A 22,333-nucleotide genomic window follows, 5' to 3' on the forward strand; every position below is an offset into this window, starting at 1 on the left:
GACTCCCTTCATAATGAAATGCAGTAATGAAACAAAAGAAGTTAAACTCAATCCCAGGTACCATATTTTTATTTTATAGTTGTAGGAAGATGAAAGAAAAATACACAAAAAAAAAAATCTAAGCAAAGTGAAAAACTTCTCTTGCTGATGTGTTACCCAAAATTCTATGTTTGAGCTGCTACTTCATTGGTGCTCTTCTGCTTTGGAAGAATCTATCTCATATCCAGACGTTGCCACGTGTCACAAACATTTTTAGTAGAATCATCCAATATTATTCCCAAGAGACAAGATGCTAATAGTAAAAGGTTTCACTGAATCACCAGGAATTTCATTCCTGGAAAGGAACTGAATATCCAAATGGGGAGTCAGGTTTCAAACAGTAGTGAATATACACTCCTTGCTACTCGGTTAGCCTAGGGTTTCCTAGTCTAAAAAGCACAAGGTGTTCAAAAGCACAGTAGCTACAAAGAAAAATTTCAAGATCCAGCATGAACGTGATCCTCTGCTGTCCATCATTTTGTCAGCTATCTCTAAGAAAACTGCCTAAGGAATTAACTCTGCCATTCTAGGTTCATAGTTGAAGAACATACACTTCTAGTAAGTGCTGACAACCAAAGTGTCTCAGGAGGAGACAGATGTTGCTGATATTTGGGCACAAATGAGAAGCCCTGTTTGGGCTGAGGTGGGGAGGGAAGTCACGCTATAGCAGGAATTGCTGTCTCCTCCACAAGTACATCATTGTGCATTCCATTGGCTTGCACAAGACCATTTTTAATCAACTGCGCTCCGTGGCTGATGGATTAGCCCTGCCTTCAGAAACCCTAGGGACAAATGCTTTTTGAGAACTGAACATCCTATTGATGGGCAAACGGATATTATAGTCATCATTTTCCCAGGCAACAGTAATTGGGATTTTAATTCTTTTACCTACAGCATCTTTACATGCTACCCCTGTATTTGAGGAAAATGGAATTTTAAAGATATGGGACTGCTACAGAGCTTCTATTAGAAATCCCATTCCAAACAAAATCAACTGTAGCATAAAGAGTTTCTTTAACATATGCCTTTGGAGAAGGCGGGAAAAGAAAAATTCTCCACAGCATCTGCAAAACCTGAGGTGTGACCATTCTACTTGTCTACTTAGCAATACTGATGTGGTGCAATAGCTTTTGCCAAGTCATGTGTTTATAATGGTTAAGAATTTTTATTTTATTATGCCAGTAAAATTGTTCAGTAGCCTGCATTTATACTGTGAAAAATGTGCCTGCTGAGGAATGATGTGATTCTTCTCTGTCTGAGTGTCAGCTGGTACTTTTTATTCCAAAAGACTGTGGTCTAAAAGCCCACAAATGGGCTGAGGCTGTTGCTTACAGTTTCATCCTTTTACTTCCAGCTACATTTAAAGAGACATTTTTTAAACTCTTGCTAAAGAATTTTTGATCACTCTGTCAGAACTGTGGCTTCTGGACTCTATCAGAGTGGAAAAAGGCAAAGAAAAATGAAATCATTTGGGCAATTAAGAATTCAATGTGCAAGCAACGCCCATCCTCACATGTATCACACATATTCTAAAACACGAGTCAGAGAATTTGATGAAGTGCTTTTTGCACTTAACTAAATGCTACTTTTATGCCACAGAATAATTTCCTGGAAAGAAAAAAAAAACCCTAGCTCTAGTCTGAAAAGTGTAATTGGTCTGTTAGACCAAATATTTTCCATAGAAATAACTATTCTCAAATATTTACAAACCGATCAAGTCACCACCTCACCTTTCATAAACTAATGAGACCATCCCTATTAAACCCCCCAAAACAAAGGAGGTATTTATTCACTCAGGACTTCTTATGTGTCATTTATAAATCCTTTCCTGTTTACCTTAATTCCTTCTTACAGCTATAATGAATGCAATACACTGGTAATCATTTAGCTAGTGCTATACCCAAAGGAAAATCTCTGACTATATTCTTTAATCAGTACTATCAGAATTATAGTCTAAGAACTACATTGGACTAATTAGCAAAAGCATCTCATTCATGTTCAATTTATTTTCTGTTGTGATTCTTGAATGCTTTTCAGATATACTGATTTATTGAACACATATTTCTGCTGCATAAATATGACCACTTTTTTTGCTTGAATGTCTAAACAAATTCATGCTGTTCAGCTGCAATAATTTACAAGGCAATCAAAAGAAGTCTCACAATTCTTATTTATTATCAATAAATTTAAGCTAGAAAGATTTCATAGTTTTCAAAAAATATTGACATTAAAAAAATACTGAATGAAGATTGGTCAAATCACACCCTCCTGAGCAAAATGCTACTGTGGATGGCGATTCCTATGCCTTTGCAGATTAAATAATTTGTAATTTTAATCCACCGAAAACGGGATGTATTTGTTTGGCATGGTCCTATTTTTAAGCCAAGCCTTCTATACTGTAAACAAAATCAGAATTATAATTGTATATAAATGATATCTTTAACAACAAACTTGCAATCTCAAGAAAAGCTATTATCAAACATTTGGCAAAATTATGTCCTATACTAGCTGACTGATATGTTATTTATTAAATACATGCTGCATTTCATTCTTAATTGATCATATCAAGTATTGGCTTTTCTATATGCAATAGACACTCACTATTGCCATCCCATTTACTTTTTTTAATATATCCATTGATATCCATTGCAGGACAAAAAAATTAAAATGTCTTGTTCTCAAAATGTTAAATATATTGCAGTTTTCCAAGATTTGTTAAAGATGAAAAATGATGGAAAATTCTCAGCTTCAAAACCAATCTAGGTGTAATTTAATGCTCTATTTCAAAATGTTAAATTTTTGCAGCTTCTCTTTTATGTCATCACAAGTGCTATAATTATTTCTATTACTGTGAACTGTGAAAATAGTACATAGTCTGCTCCCAGTCAAAACCCTGCAATTTTCTACTTCTGGAATTATGACATCCTATTTATATTCTATAACATCCTATTTACATCCTAACACTCCTAAACAATTGCCCGTGGTTTTTTTGCCATGGTTTCTATTTATTTATAACAAGTAACATCAACTTTTGCGTTGTATTTGTAACTGTATTTACACTGCTTTTTACTGCTCTATTCTTCCTTCAATTTCAGGAGTTGTGCATCAACAAATTTTCTGAGTATCAAACAGGAATTGTTAAAGAACATATAAGTTCACTTACATACGCAGCATAAACTACATAAGCATCAAATCACTGCACATGCAGAGTCTGTTAACTTATGGACATAATATATCAAAGAAAATGAAGAAGCAGAGACATTTAATAACTCCGGACTTTTGTTTCCACAGAGCTTCAAAACTTCAGTCCTAGAAAGACCCACAACATGACTTGGATAGTTCTGTTATTCCTATTACTGAACACTTTATGATTTTTCAATGCTGCTGGAGAGCAATACAAAAACTGCAGTATCAGTCCTGTAAAGGTGCAGACGGGAGCTAAGTAAGTTGCTCAAGTTAAAAAAGTAAGTCTGTAGCAGAACAACAACATGAGCTGAGCCTTTTCATGTCCTAGTTGTAAACAGGACTCTGTCTCACCATATACCAAGTAAGCCAAAACAGCAGGCAGCAGTCCAGCGGTGGGACAGGTTGAGATGGGACAGCAGAAGAGAACTGATCAAAGAAGGGTGTATTTCAGAAGTCCTGGACAGTCAGATTTTTTTTATAAAGCATTCACTTTATAATCACTACATGAGTGTTGTTATAATAATATTTACTTCTGTTACTTGCAAAATAATTTTAGGTGACTGATGTTCTCCTTATGAATAACTATTAACTCTCAAAGATGAAAAAAAATATTTCTAAGGTTGCCATTTTTAAGTTATTTCAATGTTTCAGTTTGCCATTATTTTAGAGGAAAAAAATGCATTGATACTTCAAGCATTTGATACTACAGCATTTGATACTTCAAGATGTCATTATGTGACAATGGCAAACGGGAGTACCTCTGACTGAAAGCAAAAAAAATACAAAGCTTTGTCCTCTGTCCAGAACTCTACTGAGGGACCAACCCCGCATGTCCACACTGAAATCAATGAGATGTCTGAATCTGACAACTACCAAGTCTGATGCCTGGTAAAGGCAAATTATTCTTTAGCTCTGGGCCCTAAGCAAAAAAATTGTAAGCCAAAAAATTACCTACTGAAAACACACCCAACATCACTATTCTTTGCCTCTTAATACCCTAAGTCAAATAAAGGCACTTAGTGGTTCCTGATTCCTTCATAAGGACAAAAAAGAGAGGGAATCACTCAAAATAGTTCCACTGAGTACCAAAGATTATTTATACTGCTTAGAAATCACACCACAAAAATTTGAAGAAAACAATACTTTTTCTTTTCCCAAAATATGCCCTCTTATATTGAGATTAAATCACCTACCACCATTTTCTTCTCCATTATTATTGTTTGTCTCAGCCATTTCAGTGCCATCTAACTCAGATTCACATCCTAAATCCAATGTTCCATCAGTAGGGCATGTTGATTCTTCTTTCTACAGTTAAAAAATAAAAATAAAATTAACAAGAAAAAAAAATCAATCATGATCCTGCTGCATCTCCGAAAATAGATTACTGCAGTGTACTCTCATGCTTACATTTCAGAAAAACCAAGAATAAAATAAAATATGCCTGTGAGTTACTCTAGAGAGAGCCATAAAAAACAGACTTTCATGAAAAGACTTGCAAACTAAAAGCAAAAAGCTTTTTTGTGAGGTCATCACATGCTCTTTTTAAAACTGAAAAAGTCAAATAAAATGCAAGATCTTCCACTTTTTCTTCTTTTTTTTTTTTCAACAGAAACAGACGTGTGTGGCTGTTAAAAATCCTAGTTTTCCAGTTGAGTGTCTACAACACTGCAGCAAAACACAAATCCTTTAATGTTTCTTTTCTGCCTTTGCCTGTTTCCTGAATTCAAATAGCTGAAACAACCTGGAGCTCACAAGCATGGGAGTGATTGTGAATTCCTGGAATTGTGCCAAGAATATCTCCCGATTTAAAGAAAAACAACAGCATTTGTTCTAGTAAATTAGGAAAGACAGCTTCTGAAAACTATTAATTCAATTTCAAGTATTCAGGATTTTTAGTTAGCAGGAGCAGACAAATTTATATACTTTTATATTTTTATACCCTTACATCAAATACATCTGTCATAAATTACAAAAGATCCTTCCCCCAGCCCAAAATTTTAGTTAGCTCCACTTACACTTCCAAGCAGATAATCTCACTTTCTTTTTTCTCATCACTGCCTCACATTATTCCACTTCTATTGTGAAACCCCTTTAAGTTTGATCATGTACAACAAGAAAAAATTTCCACCCACAGTAAACATCATGTTCATACCAAAACAAAAAAAAAATTTAAAAGGAATATAAATAGAATAAAGGCAAAATTCATTTACTATAATTATATTCCTTCTCAAAAGCAACAATGCAACCTTTGAATTAAAAGCTGATTTATATTAGACTTGCAAATAATTTTTCACTATTCAAAAATCAAACATCAATACAATTACTTAATTAGAAAGTCAGTGATCCTCTTGAGCTCACTAGTCCTAAAACAAAGGCCTTACTGTGAACAACTCCAAAAAAGCAGCATTTTAACTAAGCTACGTGTTTTTTATACCATGTGCCAAATTCAAGAACACGTATATGTTTTCTAGGATAAAACATTCAATGTTTACTTTCATTATAAATCCTTTTAAAAGACATCTGAAAGCAGTTAGGAGGACTATCAGGTCATTTCCTTGCCAAAGAATCTAATCTGTTTACATTTATATCTATTGAGACATTCATAAAATGGATTAATAGCTATATGTACAATCCATATACAAAATTTAAACTTACTTTGAGAGCATAGAGTCCTGATTTCCCAGGGATTTTGAAGAATGTTCCATCACCTACACGAGTGTTAGTATGAAGCATTGCATTCAGGCAAGCTAATGGAGAGGTTCCACTGAAAAATAAAATTGTGCAGTCTAAGATTGAGTGCCGCTTGTAAAACTATTCCCTTGGTCTATTTTTTTAAAAACTCATGCTTGCCTGGCTTTTTTTTTTTTGCCCCCCCCCCTTTTTTTTTTAATTCTCTCAACCCTGAAAACATCTACATTACAATAACAGGCCAGTTTCAAACTTAATCATATGCATCTGTCCCCTAGGCTTGAGGCAAAAAGTCTGTGAATTATAATTACGTTTTTCTTCATACAGAAACCAGCTCCACATTCTGAAAGAACCGAAGTCCAAATATTTATGTGAAATTACTTCATAAATAACACCATGAAGCCTCATTTTTAAAATGTTACAGACAATGTGGCTGCTGCACATGAATGATCAAAACAGTACCAAGTTCAAGGGCAGCTGCATCCCATAGGATGAAAGGCAACAAAAGAATAATAAAGAGCCCAGAAAAAACACATTTAAAATTAAAAGTGATATATAGTAAAGCCTTCTTCTGGCTCAACATGGTCAGCATGCATTATAATACATAAATTTAAGCACATTTGTGCCTTTTATGAAATATTATCTTTTCTAATTAGAATTGTTTTAGAAATTATGAGACTGACCTCCTCAAGGTAATAATTTTAATACCACTGTGGAATGCAAGTTAAAGGGCTCTTTAAAAAGAAACACAACGCATTCAGAAAAAAAATGAATATTTGGACAGGGATATCTTTGTATTATATACATATTTATATCAGAAAAAAAAAAAGCAAATATTTCTACCCTAGCTAGATGTATACTATTCTGAAAAGTTGATCTAAGAAAGGTGTGGAAGAAGGCAGTCATAAATTATTTTATTTTATTTTGATTTAAAAATTGAAGTACAAGATCTATAGATGTACTATCACATCTTTATCCCCATTTGCTGGCTACTGTACATGGTGTACTGAGGGACTGAATCTGAAACTGTGCTTCTTCCCTGGGGTCCCCAGTCTGCACGCAGGCTTATCTTGAGCCACGTAAATATATTCCACTTGGTTAAGTGGAACAATGCCTGTGCATGAAATTAAGTGTGTTGTGAAGTATTTCAGGATTAATTATATACTCAACTATAAACCAGGAACAGGGCTTCAAAGTTAATCAGAAACTACTCTTCCTTATTCTGTGGTATTATAACACAACATCCAATCTTGCTTGAAAATTGCAATCTGATTTTTTTTTTAAATATGTGAAACTGGATTGAAATTGTTGTACTTCATATGGTTATGCTTTCTGCTGTTTTCCATGGCTCTGTTACAAAAAAATTCACCCTTACTGTACATATATAATTATTTTAATGGCAAGATCGATAGTGTGGTAATTGCTCTTCCGGTAAAAATTAAACTATAAAGTGCCCTCAGGCCAGGAAGTCCTTTCTATTATAATTTATTTACTGCAGGTCATCTAATGTATCATATTACTACATCTAAAATAAAAAATTGCAGGTAAAAGTGCTGCTTGTTGATAAACACGTCAGATATGCAATAGGTATTTATTTTATGGGCATTCTAAACATGATCATGCAATATGAAAATTCTGACAAGTTTTTGTGGTTTATTTGGCTTCCCTGCAAATAAAACTAGCGGCACATTTGGTTTTGATATAATACTTCAACAAAATACAAACCAAAATATGTTGGAAATAAAATTATACTGATAGCAGTGGGACAGAAGACATTAAGAGAGTTCATTGAGTTTAATGATTAGTTAAACACTTTTGTAATATGTAGGATACTTCTCTTTACACGTTTTCCTTACTGTATTAATGCTTGACAAGCAAAGAGACAAAGCATTTAATACAGCAGTTACGGTTGTGTAATTTCTTCCATATGTTAACATACATAACGTGAAGCAATTTCAACTCTCTCAGACTTGGATCTTTTCAGTGAAACATTATCACCGATTAAGGCTTTCTCTGCAAGACAGAAAGAACTTGCTGACTCTACAGCAGAACAAAAACTTGATATGTCAACAAGAAACAAAACTGTGTGTGCATGTATGCACGATTTGTATTCTCCTATTCTGATGGATAGACTCTGGACTCCACACTTATTTTTAGATATCATTAACAAGTTGAAATTATACAGGATGAATGAACCCAAAATAGAGAATTTGGCAACATCTCATGATCACTACTGTGTTCACATCAGATATCTTAATCTTCAAAGTCTAGACAACTGGCAAGTGGACAACAGAAACTACTCTCTGACTTAGAAAGAAACCCATATCAGCTACTGAGCCAATAAGCACTTTAACAACTTCTATGCTTGTTTCTTACAGAACTCCTAATGGCATGCAACCAAAGGGCCATATCCACCCTTCTTGAAAACTGGACTTGGGTATGTCCATAAGGAGCACAAAACAAACCACACAGAACACTCTTAAGCTGCAAATGAAAATAACCTGGAAACACTGAAGGGTGGGATTTATTCTGAGCTAACAGATCAAACTGAAGTTCCATGGCATCTTTTGTCAGCTCTGCTTTGACCCATGTCAACCAATGACTTGCCTGTTCTTCTATCAGCACTGGCATCCTTAAAACACCACATTAAAAATCCCAAATGTTACACACAACTGACACTGGAAATGTTTGCAACACATGCTATCACAACACATGGGACTGTGGTTCAAGAAGCCAGCAATCAAAAATCCCATGATGCAGACTGATGTCTGAATCATAGAGCATTTTCTGAGGGATCTGTACTACTTACTGCATGCTTTCTAAATTCTCCTACAGCCGGAGGACATGCTCCTTCTGCTCAGAGCTCCTGGCATGTATTAATAGAGCAGTCAAAGCCTGCCAATATAAGGCTGAGTATCTCTGATATCAAAAATGGCACAGCTTGACCTAAGTTCTTGAAACACTCCAGATAAGTTCAACTTTGATTCAGTTAAATGAAATTGGATACAATAATATTCTACTTTGTAACTTGATATCTGTGAAGTTTTAGAGCCATAGTATATTTTAAATCGATACACTGCAAGTTTTATTGCCATAGTCTACACACAAGAAATATGTTTACCATTTACAGTCTTCAGATGCAGAAGTTTCATACTATTTATCATCATTTGGGTGAGACTGCTTTAAACCACTGTGGTATTCTAAAAGTCATTCATATACAGAAGTTACAATCTGTAGCAGCATGTCTTTAAGACTGGTATTTTTCTTGTTGTATTTTTATTTTATATACATATACATCTATACACATATACAAGCAGTATTACCCCACACACACTTTCAGAAAGGTTTAAGAGATGAAGAGTTACTTACTTTCTGTAAAAGTGATGTTATGATGTTACAACAACCAGCAACATAGGAAAGAAAAGAAAACACTCATTAACCTTCCAATATAAAGATTGCTAATACAACTTCATCATTTAGAAGACATCAGACATTTCAGTGTTTCATAAATTCTCTTTCCCAAAATCACTATTCGCTGGTAGTACTTCAAAATTTCTGTATATTATCAAATCGAACTTTGCACCCCCAACTCCCCCAGTCAAAAATATCTCCAACATTTTGTGACTCTGGGCTCCCTCTACTGGTCACGCAGGCAGTGTTAGCTAAATCGAAATCCCAGACTTTCCACACACCAATCTCTGCTAAAACATGTAGGGGAAATACAGATTTCCATTACTTCCTCCTCTGCCACCCTCCCCAAAACCCTATTGAAAATTTGTAAAAACACCAGTAAAAACGTTACTTATTTTTATATTGGAAACGTCTCAAACACATGGCTCTGTCAGAAACTCTGAAAACTTCTGTGGTTAAACATATAATTCTAATGGTCTTTGCTAGACTGCTTGCCAAGAAACAAAAATTATGATCTTGGCAAAAAAAAAAAAAAGATGTCTTAAATATGGAAAATAAATTGACTAAAGCCGCCTTGTCCAGGCAATATAGTATGGCAGACAGTGAAAGCTCCCCAGCACTTTGCAGGCAAGGCACCTTGGGTCCTGCAGCAGGCAGCATTTCAGCCACTCAGCCCCACTGTACGTGGTGTAACCCCCTCCTCTTCCTGACACGTCCCCAAATCTAATGATGACTGCTCTAAGAGGAGCACCTAGGTGTCATAAATTTGTTCAGTATTTATTTGTTTGAATCATCTACTCTTTTTATACACATCCATAAATAGTCACAAGGGAGCAACAATTTTTACCCTGTGCTAGAAACAAAGTAAAACCAAAAGGCTTAAGAACTAATTTCTAGGCACGATTTGAAGTCACACAGAATACAATATGCTCATAATGCATGTAAGTTACACCAATTTTACAGTGACAACAGATAAAGAAAATAAAACTTATCAGGAAAGGCTGCAGAAAACCCACTCGTGTAGTACAGTAAATGGAAAAGTAAAAGAAGGCATAATTGTAATTTTCCAGAAATAAATAAAAAACTGTTTAAGTCAATGGAGATGCACGTTCTTCATGGCCACTGGTGGAAGAAAAAGAAAGTTCATGGATAGCCTAAAAGTGTGAATGTAGCTGCTGATGTTTTAATCAACACCAGAACAGAGCAGGGGAGTTTGTAAAATGACCTTAATCAGAAGATCATACACACACCAGCCCCAGCTGATACATAGACTGAAACCTGTCCCAGTATTTGTGTTCAGTGATCTCTTGAGCATCCGTCCAGCACTGTAACCCGTGATTCTTTATCTCTTCAATAAATCTATATTTTGGTTAAGGCAGAGGTTAATCATGTGCCCTAAGTATACTTGTTACAAAATATACAGCAGCTAGAAATGCTGGAAAATTGACTCAATGTCTAGAACTGCATTGTTTGCTGAAGTGTCCCACACAGCACTGCATGCCTGGTGGGATGAAGCCCTTTGCTTCCTCTTAAAAGCTCTCCTACAACCTTCAAGGAGCCATGTTCCCACAGTCCTGCTATCAAGTGTCAGCAAAATGTCCCAACCTGCCTCACAAGACTGTGGCTGTGACCTAGCTCAGGAGTGATACAGAAAACCACCGGCAACCTAAGCAGCTGTACCAAGATGAGAAGATAGCTGTGCTATTTATGAAGATGACAGGCCAACTGCTGCTGACCAGTCTAGAGATGTTCTCCTCCCACAGCCAGGCTTGATGGAGCCGGCAGGGCTGCAGCAGCAGTTAGTGCTGGGGCCAAGGCACATTCTACCAGCCTGAGCTCAGGAGGAACAACCAGGAGAGGTCCAATGAATTGAAGACTGAATAAAAGGCCCAGATATTTTAATATATTCAAGTGGCACAGGATCCTTCCCTTGGCACAGAGGGAAGCAGAGAGCACAGGTAAATATTGGAAAACAAAGCTGTCAGTGAGTGCAAGATTTCCTGCCAACTGCCTACAACTTTCTCAGCAATAAACACATGAAGTTAGTCTAAACAAACCAACCCAGTTGACCCTGGCTGAACAACACTTGCCCACCAAAGCTGCTTTATCACTCCCCTTCTCAGCTGGGCTGTGGAGAGAAAATATAAGGAAAGGCTTATGTGGTGAGGACAGGGAAAGATCACTCAACAATAACCACAGGCAAAACAGACTCGACTTGGGGAAATAAGCATCGAGTTTATTACCAATCAAATCAAAGTAGGAAAATGAGAAATAAACCCAAACCTTAAAACACCTTCCTCCCCTCCTCCCCTCCTTCCTGGGCTTAATTTCACTCATGGTTTCCTCTACCTCCTCCCCAGCAGGACAGGGGAATGGGGAATGGGAGTTGTGGTCAGTTCATGACACATTGTCTCTGCTGCTCATCCCTTTAGGGTGGGCACCTCTCCCCCTGCCCAGGGGTGGGTCCCTTCCACAGGGTGCGGACCTTCAGGACCATGGTCTTCACCACAGGCTGCAGTGCAACCTCCTCTCCCTCCTTCTTCACTGACCCTGGTGACTGCACAGTTGTTGCTCTCACATACTCTCACTCCTCTCTGCAGCCGTAGTTGCTGTCCTGCGGGGGTTTTTCCCCTCCTCCTTAGCTCTGTTACCCCAGAGGCAGCACCATCATGGCTGATGGGCTTGGCCCTGGGCAGCAGGGGTTTGGTTTTGGAGCCAGCTGGCATTGACTCCATCGGACATGAGGGAAGCTTCTCACAGAAGCCACCCCTGTAGACCCCCACTATCAAAACCTGGCCTTGAAAACCCAAGACACACAGGAAGACTGCAAGCAGTATATTTGCTTTCTCAGCCACTGTTATATACAGACTACGTATTCCGGGTACAATTGCACTCGGCCATCCTTATTTCAATAGCAAAATTGTAAGACTAAACATGATAATCCAAACTAAACCAATTTAAATTCTCAAACAGAAAATTTGATTTGAACAATCAATTAAAATCTTGCTTTTGATTTTTTTCCATTTATTTTCCTACTACAAGGATAATTTGTTCGTTGCTTGAAATTACTAAAATACCCCAATCAGACAATAAATAGAGCTTTAATGTAATCTCACTTTTTATTTATTCAGAGACTACAAATGCATTCATCAATTATCTAACTTATTGTACAGAAAGTAATCCATGTAGTATTTTTCAATGTTTAAATAGCAATGACACCATATTTACGAAATCTTTACAAGTGTACTTATTCCTGTCAAATAATTTCTGGAAAGAACCTCAATTTGATTAAGAGATTGCCTGTTAAATGCTGAACGAAAATACACTAGATGTGCAGGATATAAAAGGAAAAAAGGAGAGACTTTCCAAAATATCACATATCCAACATGATTTATTAAACAATAAAACCATCTCTTAATATGTGGGTAGTAGGTAGCTAGGGAACCATCTACTATTTTTATATATACAGTCTAGTGAAACTCAAGAGCTGGAAGATCTCAGCCTCTCACATAAAGTTCTTATTCATAAATTGGAGCAATAAAAAAAGCATTTTTCTTTTTGAGCTTCCAATTGGCTTTTTAATTTTAAAGGGACTACTAATGAGAACTACAGAGAATACTCAATATGAACAGACGACATGACTGTCAAAACTATTTATGTTCCAAAGTCTTAACCATTTAAATAATAAAGTCATAATAAATAAAGTCTTAAGCCTTAAGTTATTTGTTTAAGTTTTATAGGAATTGAAGTACATACAGGTTGAATACTATTTATATAGTTTGAATAAATCATATTTTAGGTTTATTCCTAAAATAAGCTCTCCCACTTGAACATTTAAATGTATTCTAAAGTATTTATATACCTATATTCTAATATAAATTTATTTATATTCTTAAAATAAATATTTTTTTTAAGTTTATTTTCAATCATTTTCATCCACATTAATCAGAATTAACACCAGTTTTGTTCTCATTTGGGCAGCACCCTGAAGAAAATTTTTACATCTCTGGTCCTACTTATGCTTCACACATGGTACCTTTCAGCCTTCAAATATCACCCACAGGGCTACTATTCTTGGGCAGAGCAAAAAAGCCAGGCTATCAGGCAACAAGACAAAGTAGTACAGCTCATTCATCTATAGTCTTACAGACTGCAAATAACTACCTTAAGATGCTAGAGAAAAAGACCTATTATTTTTACTACTGACATTCTTCATCCTCAACTGCCATACAGATTTCTTGTTTTTCTAAATCAGATGGAGACAGAGGCATGATTATTGGTAGTATGACAGAAAAAACAAGGACCAGTACAGATTTACACAGATGTAACACATCTCTCATACCCAATGTCTGTCTCACAAACTAGCAGAACTTACTTATCAGTTTTCACTGAAGTTAGACAAAGTACTGAAACCCAAATATCTAAACCAGAAAAACCTAGCCATGAACTTGAACCCTGAACTTTGCAGCTTTAAGGAGAGTTACAAGCAGCTGGAACCACAGTTGACTAAAGTGATACAACACCAAGAAACTAAACTTTATCAATATCCTTCAAATATGAAACGATCTGGATCAATAATGTATAAAAACTCAACCTGGATACTAAATTCAAGCTAGGTATTATGAAAAGGTATTCTTTTTGCATTCTCAGCAGGAAATCTCATTTACAATCTCACCTAAGTCTAGTTTTACATTTTGAATTAACCCAAACTTGAATCAGGGAAGGAGTCAGAAGTGAAGCTGCTTTCACAGAACTGGTTTCCTCACTCTATTACCAAACTGCCTTTGAAGCATTAAACAACACTGGCTCTCCTTGGAAGAGAGATGTACAAATATTATTCAAGATTTATATGAAGAATATACATAATAAACAAATACTGGAGCTTATGCAATTACCCTTAGGACCTAGTTTTACTAATCTCAGGATCCTCTTGCAAGAAGCAATCTCCCTCTGGACCTTTTGTACATCTAGATGCCGTCATTGTGCGCAGTGATCACAGGCCATTAACACATACAATAAAGCACAAATGTAATAAACCTCCAGATATACATCGTCGTGTCAAAACTAAGGTGGACAAGTGAATGAAACTGATAGCTGAAAGCAAACAGGACAGAAAGACAGGGGATGCTGGTAAGAAAATGTGGCTTTTTTCTTTAAGAATTTGCCAGACTGGCTGCATTCACCTACAGTCAGTTGCAAGTAACTAACTGACCACACAGTCAAAGATGTTTCTTGGAAAGCAAAGCTCTCATGCATGGCTACACACAAATTTTAATTCAAATTCCCTCTCAGTAGCTCAGAGTTTGGCTCACTTTTGAAAATGTTGGCCTAGACTTAGGCATTTTTTCACCTTTTAGCAGTATTTAAGCACTGTCAATTATCTGATGTTTCTTCTTTTCCTCAGGGGTAAAGATTACTGAAAACACACCTGATCCTGCCCTCTGCTCTGTGCAATGGCCTTTCATAGACATTTCAATCAGTTTTGGCATTTCCACCCTTACCTTCAGAGTGCTCTGTGGTCTGAGGCCAAGGTACATAAAGTTCTATACTGTACAACACTGGTAATTAATCTTTTTGCTATCTAGAGCAAAATCTATTTTATCTCATGGTGCTGGCAGCATGAGAAAACTTCTGATGGTGTCAAACCTGGTGACAATAGCCACAGTAATGTTTCAGAACAAAAGAGCAAATGGAGCTCATCCATGCTGAAAGTGGAGCTTTATTACGACTCTTCTAAAACAATAAAATGAAAAGCCCCATGAACTAAAGTTCACTTCAAATCTCAGTACTCCTTAAGCCAGCCAGGCTTTTCCCCTTTTTTTTTTAACCATTTTCTGTCACAGGAAAAAACTTTTTTTATAGAAGTTCCAGAACCTGTGTAAAATTTAAGGGTTCCTGAACAGAATTTTATAGAGCTACTGTAACGCATTTTTTCCTGAAAATATTTGTAATGTATCTGAAAACAAGATGCTCTCAGTGTAGCAGGTAAATTTGAGAAGAGAAAATAAAAAGCACACAAACCCATCGTACCAATGCTACATTATATACTACAGACTGAAAGATATTAACAAAATCCCTGAAATTCCAATACCCCCAGCCATTAGTTTTGCTGATTACCCTTTGCCAGCCATGCCGCTGAGTAGATCTCCTTGAATACTCTGAATGTTCCGTAAAGTATCTTTGAAACACCATGACACCTCTTTAAATGATATTCACATATGGCAACAAGCATTCCTCAACCAGAAAGGAAATGAGAATACAAGTTTTACAGAGAAATGTTTACACTTCTCTGTGCTCCCTAACACCTGGGAAAACCCCAGATTTTTCTTCTTTGTGAAGAAAAACCTCAAAGAAAGGATATATGTAAATGCATCTCTGAACTTTGAATCCTTACCATTTCATTAAATGTAGTACAAATAATACAAGAAAAAAAAGCAATGCTAACACAAAAGGGCACTTTTAACATATTGTTGAAAGACACAAGCAAATATTAAAGTGTACCTCTTGAAATCATCCCGAAAGAAAAGTATTTCAGAAAGAAAACCATCCCAAAAGAACAAGAAATCAGCATGCGTCAGAGAGAGTCATGACAGCCAGGGTGTCCCCTGGACTGAAAACCTCCTCCTCATTCAACACCACTTAAAAGAAAACTATTTCAATTTTTTTTTTTTGTGCAACAAATTCTTATACTGGTTAAGTAACACAGTTCTCTCTGACAGCTACTTCCTATTCAAGAAGGTACTTTTTTGTCCTTTTCTCCTTTAATAAAATATTTCCTTTTAATAGTTTTAACTGATTTCATTAAAATGCAGTAGCACATTTTTCACTTTCTGCTCCAACATCAATAATCACCATGAAGGACAAAACTATAAATAAAGAAAAAAAAAATTAATTCCTACCACATTAAAGGAATTCTGGAGTAGAGGTTAAAAAATGGCTTTCTTAAAGAAACCATGGTTTTATATATACGATGTCTTATTTTAGTATCAGATTTCACAGACCCTTGTGGGCTTTAAATACATATGTTTAGAAAAATGAAGTAATGACTGTGCTACAGTCAAAAATGTACTAAACCCAAGAAAAACATTGCCACAAAATGTGCAATGTATAAAATGAAAAAAACCACCCCACCCTTCCAAATATTCTTGGCTTCAAGGTGGGTGAAGCTTAGAAGCTTACTCCTCAAGGAAAAAAAAATTGTTAAGGTGGAAAGTAAAGTGACTATGCTGAACAAGACATAGTCCATAATCACTGAATGCCTTTTGGTCTCTAAAACTTAATCACTCTACACAAGGGACATGTATGAAATTATCCCAAGTTCTCTTGTTTAATTTGGCTTTTTAATTGGCCAGTCTCCACAACCTTCCCTTTAGTGTTTTAACAATATCTTGTGTGTGTGCATCTGTTGTTGATATACAACTGGTTAGTCAAATGCAAAATAAAAAATACATGCCAATCCACCCCACCCACCTATCCTCCCGCTCAAAAAAAGCTATTTTTAAGAACATTCAGCTCCACCAAGTTTCATGCCCTCATATAATTTATACTGCTAGGAACTTCCAGAAGTTACCTAGTCCAACCTTCTGCTCAAAGCAGGGCTACCTTGTCCACTCAAGTTTTGTGCAATCTCTAAGAACGGAGACTTCACAGCCTCTCTGGACAACCTTCCTCCTGTGCTTACTGCTCTAACTGGGAAAGTATTCTTCTTAATATCAAATCAGAATGTTTCATGTTCCAATTTGTATCTACTGCCTCTCATTCTTTGCTTCTCATGCTGTCACTATGCAACCTCCAAGAAAAGCCTGGTTCTATCTTTCCTACACATTCCCATCAGTTAGCAGTGGAAGGCCACAGGATCCCCCTGAGCCCTCTCTTCTGCTCTGTGAACAAGCCCAACTCTCAGCCTCTCCTCATATACCATATGGTCCAGCCTCCAGCCACCTTGGTTAACCTTCACTGCACTCTGATGTATCAATCTCTTTCCTGTAAGAGCAGGCCCTAAACTGGACATGGTTCTCCAAATGCAGTCTCACAAGTGCTGAACAGAGGGGAATGATCAGTTCCCTTGGTCTGCTGGCCACAGTCTTGCTTACACAGCCCAACATGGGCTTGCCCTTCTTTGATGCAAGGGCACATTGATGGGCTAATAGCTGCCTTGTTAACCACCAGGAGTCCCAGGTAATTTTCTGCAATTCTGATTCCTGTTGAGTTAGCCCCCAGCCTATACCACCACAGATTACTGTGCTCCAGATGAAGAAGTTTGCTCTTGCCTGTGTTGAATTTCACAAGGCTCCTGTTAGCACAGTTCTCTGCTGTCTAGATCCCTCTGAACAACAGCCCAGTCTTCAGTGTACCCACTGCTTCCTCTAAACCTGCTGAATGTGCATTCTGTCCCATATTCTAGGTGTTTAACAGCAACATTACCAGTAACAGCCTCAGTATCAATATGTGGGCAACACCACTTAGTAACCGGTCACCAACTGGAGTTAGCATCTTTCATCAAAACACTTTGGGGCCTGAAGTCAAAGCAAATGTCCATCTGCCTTACTGTCCACTTACTGAACTCCTATGTCATTGATTTGCTGTGAAGATACTGTGGGAAATGTCTTGCTGAAGTCAAAGTAAAAGATATCCACTGCTATCATCTCATGCACAGAACCAGTCATCTGAACATAGAAGGTGAAGCGGCTGGCCAGGCATGATTTGCCTCTTCTCACTCAGACTGGTTTTCTGCCACACTAGCTAGATTTTTTTTGTGCATTATAATGAGCCATTCTCGTTCACCAAGGGAGATAAAACAGCCTTCCTGGACCGTTTTGTCCATAGTTTGACCAGGGTGGTCACCAACCTTCATACATTTAACCAGACCTTCCTTGTTCACATGTAATAAGCCCAAGAAGCACATTGCCTGCATCAAGAAATTGTCTTTCAGGAACATCCTGGCTTGCTCGCATTCCCCACAACTCATATGGTCTGCAATAATTGCAAGGCACCCAGCAGTTACTTTAAGGCCTCATCTACTCCTTGGCCAGATGGTCAGCAGATGTTTACCCCAGCACTACTCATGTTGTTCTGCCTCAGGCTCAGTACTCATTCTAGGGCAAAGCACTGTGCACTCCCACCCCTCCTTTGCATGCACTGCCCCTCTTTGTCAGCCTGCATCCCTCCATTTATGCACAGTAGCATCCTATTATGCACAGTGTGCATTATCCCTCCATGTGTTTGTAACCTTAAGGTGCTCTAAAAGCATGTAGGGACTGCATAAAGAAAGTACAACATTTCTCCAATTATATTTTCCCCCAGATACTTCCATGATGCTCCCCATGCCTTTGCTTCTCTTCAAATTCCAGTAACCTTCACATTAAGTAGCTGCTTCAAAGCCCTCCAGAAAAGAAGACAGACTGCCAGCAAAAATGCCTTTGCCACACTCCATCTTATGAATCCTGCCCCTATTCCCTTTGAGGAATAAGAGCTACTGAATAAGGACTACAGTTTTGCCTGTGACACCAGTCATGCAGCCAGACTTGGACTTGGTGGATGTGTCCTCTGCCACCTGAGCATTTCCACCTCACTGGAAGGACTGAGAAAAACACCACCTGAGCATTTGTGCTCTTCACCCTTGCCACCAGAGCCATGCAGTCACTTTTAACATACTTGGGCTCACCCCAGTAGTATCATGGAAACCTCATGGATGAGCAGCAAGGGGTGAAGTCTGAGGGTTGGACAACCCTCAGAGATGTCCATCTGCAACATCTGTGATTCAAGTAATCAATAAGAAGTAAACCTCCAGCTATAGCAAGTACACCAGGCTGGGAGATGGGTGACTGTCTTGATATGATCTCAAATAAGTGTCACCGTCATTTTCCTCTTCACACAACATGGCTGAGCCTCAGCTAGCTCTGACTGTCTCCTCTGACAATCCTACTGACCTCCCTCCAATGCACTACACCTATCCTTCTCTGTAGGCAGAGAAGCTTTCTTATATTGCCAGAAGTCATAAATTTCCATCTTCCCCATCTCAGGAGTCTCTACCCACAGTGAGCTTATGGCTACTACGTAGGTAGTCCACAACCAGTAAGTAGCCAATGAAGGCTGTCTGTCAGAACTGACAGAGTTAAATGCCTCCATAAGCTGGCCCCTGACATGCTGAAGCGTACCATCAAAGTTCCCAGAAACAGGATCTCCCAGGAGATTTTCCCTGAAGCTTGCTCAAGAAGCCTGGAAACTGCTGCAACTGCTCATTCTCCGATTAGCTGCCTCTGCTGGAGATCTGCAACAAAGTGACAAAATATACTGCAAAAGAACAACAGGACTTCTGAGCTGCTGCACCACCCACAGAAGAAGCCCATGCAGCATCTGACAGTGGCTTCATTAACTCTGTTGCACAATAAAAAAGGGAAAAAAAGGAAGAACAAAGTGTTGCCAGAAAACCAGTGTGAGCCAGGCCTAGATCAGAAGACTGAGTAGGATTCCTACTTTATCATGCTATACCAGGTCCATAATCCAGATGCAAGTCACAGCTTCTAGCCACACTTCTCCCCTGACTGATTAGAAGAATTTCCAGACTTTCTTATCATCCACAGCAGGGACTTCTGTTACCACAGCTGTAATGGTTACAAGACACCATCCCGCAGTTATGCCAGCAATAGTGTAATTCTGTACCTTTTTGTAAGGCTGCTTTCACCAGCAAGATTTACACCAGGACTAATACTGGACTCATGTCACTTTCTATCAGCTCTGCCATTCAAAATAGCAGCTCTAGTGGCTTCCCTCTAAGGCAGCCCACATGTTCCAGTATCCATGACATGTTCTCCCCCCACAACCCTTTTTTCTTTATTTAAAACTTGATTATTTCCCCAAACAGCCATGTGAATGCTTGTGCCAGCATCCAGGGAGGTGGGCAGCCCAGAACAGGAAAAGCAGCTTGGAGAGAACAGGATTATTCTTTCGGCTACAATATTGGTTTACAGTAACTGGAGAAGGATGGCCTCAGACTGACACAACTGGTTCCCATTTCAGACTCCTCAGAGCAAGGCCTGTATTTCACCTTTTGTCAGCTAAGGCACCGCGCTCCCTCCAGCCGCTCCCGAACCTACTGCCAGATGCAGCTGGCTCGTCTCAGCCGTAACCCCTTGGGTTGCTGCATCTGGCGCCAGAGGACGCAGAGAGGGGAGAGGCGGGGGTACCACCCTGCTGAGGGAAAGCAGAATTACCAAGCTTGAGGGAGCCCCGCACGCTCACATGTTCCTGCGCTGGAGCCTTTTGTCATGTTCTTGGCTCTCTCACATGAATTCAATGCAATTTCCCAGTTGCTGCCACTAAAACCTATTGCAACTAAATTCATAAAACTCAAAGATGGACCTATGAACACACATCTCCTTCCACCTTCCCCCAGTAATGAAAACAAAACACAAAAGGGAAAGCAAAACATGCTGTTAAGACCTATCCAAATTAAATTCTAAAAAGCATGTGATGTACGTCAGTGAAAAAGCTTAAATTATGGCAAGATTTAACCACGTAAGGAAACAATAAAAGAGTACTGCCAAGCAAAGTACCATATAAAGAACTTTACTAAGTACTACACAGTTAAAACCATTCTTTATATTTTATGAGAATTATGGATTTATTTTTTCATATCAGAAATCTTTAAATCTTTAATATGTTACTGAATGTTGAGCTACCAGGCTGTATTATGACATTACTTTATTAAACAATATTTCTTCCTGATAGAAAGAACAGTGTGAAAGTAAATTGCAATGCTGAACTTAAACTGATGTCTTTTTTTCTTTTTTACTATCAAAAATCCTACTCAGTTATCGTAATTAAACTGGCTCAGAAACTTTACCTCTTCTTAAAACCTCATGCATGCCAACATGCTGGCCTGACAGAGTTTACTATGCCATTTCAACTGCAGCACCTACCCGCTGAAGTAAATCAGTCCAAATCAGTAAGAGAGTTCTTAATGCTTATTAGAATGTCTATGGAAATTTTTACCTGGAAAATATGTATCTATTCATTGAATGGCAATGCTGAAACCAAAGTTGAGTTATTTTAATATAGGGATTTTACCACTGTTACTTGATGGAAAATAATTTCCAGGGTCTTGGTTACCACATATGAGCTCTTTCTGTCAGTTAAAAAAAATCTAACTTTGCTGCTTAAAGCAGCTACAGATTCCTCAACCAAATGAACTTGCCTGGACTTCATTCCTTTTCATTACTTTTTGCTCTTATTTTCTTTTCTGTCTGCTTTCCTTCAGTTCTTTCCCTTATCTTTCTTTTTCTTCTCAATCTTCTATTTTTCATCCTCACTTTTTTCTCTCTTCCACTGTACATTTTTCTTTCCCCTTTAATTTCTCTCTTCCTTCCTTTTTATCTTTTCTTCCTCCCTTCTTCTATGTTCTGTTCTTTCTTTTCCACGTGCTTTCTTATTTTTCATTGTTTTCTCCTTTGTTTTCCTGAATTTATTTTGTATCCTTTTCTTTCTTCCTTTTCTCTCTTCTCTCTTCATTTGTCCCCCTTCTCTTCTTGCTTTCTTATTTTCTCTTTTCTCAGTTTTATTTTTGCTGCATTTTCACTTTTCCTTCTCTTTACTTTTTTTTCCTTCTAGCTTTATTCCTCTCATTTCTCTTCACTTTACCTTATTTGTTCCTTGCAGCGGAGCATTTCCTCTCTTTTTCTCCCTTGATTTTCCCTTCTTTCCTCCTATGGTGGGTTTGCCTTGGCCAGCAGCCAAATGCCCACCCAGCCTTTCCCTCCCCCTCCCCAACAGGAAACAGGGAGAAGAGGAGATGAAAAACCTGTGAGTTGAGATAAAGACATGGAGATTGTTTACAAGTTACAGTAAGAGACAAAACAGAGTTGACTTGATTAAAATATATTTATTGCCAATTTAAAAAGATTTGGGTAGAGAGAAATAAAGACCAAAAAAATTAAAACAACAGCTTTCCCCTTACAGGGTCATCCTTCATTCTCAATTTCTCTACCTTTCTCACTCTGAGTTGCACTAG

At 37.8% G+C, this 22,333-nt stretch overlaps 1 protein-coding gene across 8 annotated transcripts in view; it reads right to left on the reverse strand.

Annotated features, from left to right (window-relative positions):
- ASXL3 (ASXL transcriptional regulator 3) overlaps positions 1–22,333 on the reverse strand; it is a 122,234-nt gene that overhangs the window by 59,075 nt on the left and 40,826 nt on the right. For 7 of the 8 annotated variants that reach the window (XM_068189667.1, XM_068189675.1, XM_068189649.1 and 4 more), the window contains 2 exons: positions 5,881–5,989; positions 4,419–4,530 (listed from right to left, as the gene is read on the reverse strand). In XM_068189667.1, coding sequence (XP_068045768.1) covers positions 4,419–4,530; positions 5,881–5,989 — 221 coding nt within the window. The remainder of the gene's footprint in view (positions 1–4,418; positions 4,531–5,880; positions 5,990–22,333) is intronic. The other variant, XM_068189657.1, reaches the window with a different exon arrangement.

Source organism: Anomalospiza imberbis, chromosome 1, assembly GCF_031753505.1.
Source record: "Anomalospiza imberbis isolate Cuckoo-Finch-1a 21T00152 chromosome 1, ASM3175350v1, whole genome shotgun sequence".
Taxonomy (NCBI): Eukaryota; Metazoa; Chordata; class Aves; order Passeriformes; family Viduidae; genus Anomalospiza; species Anomalospiza imberbis.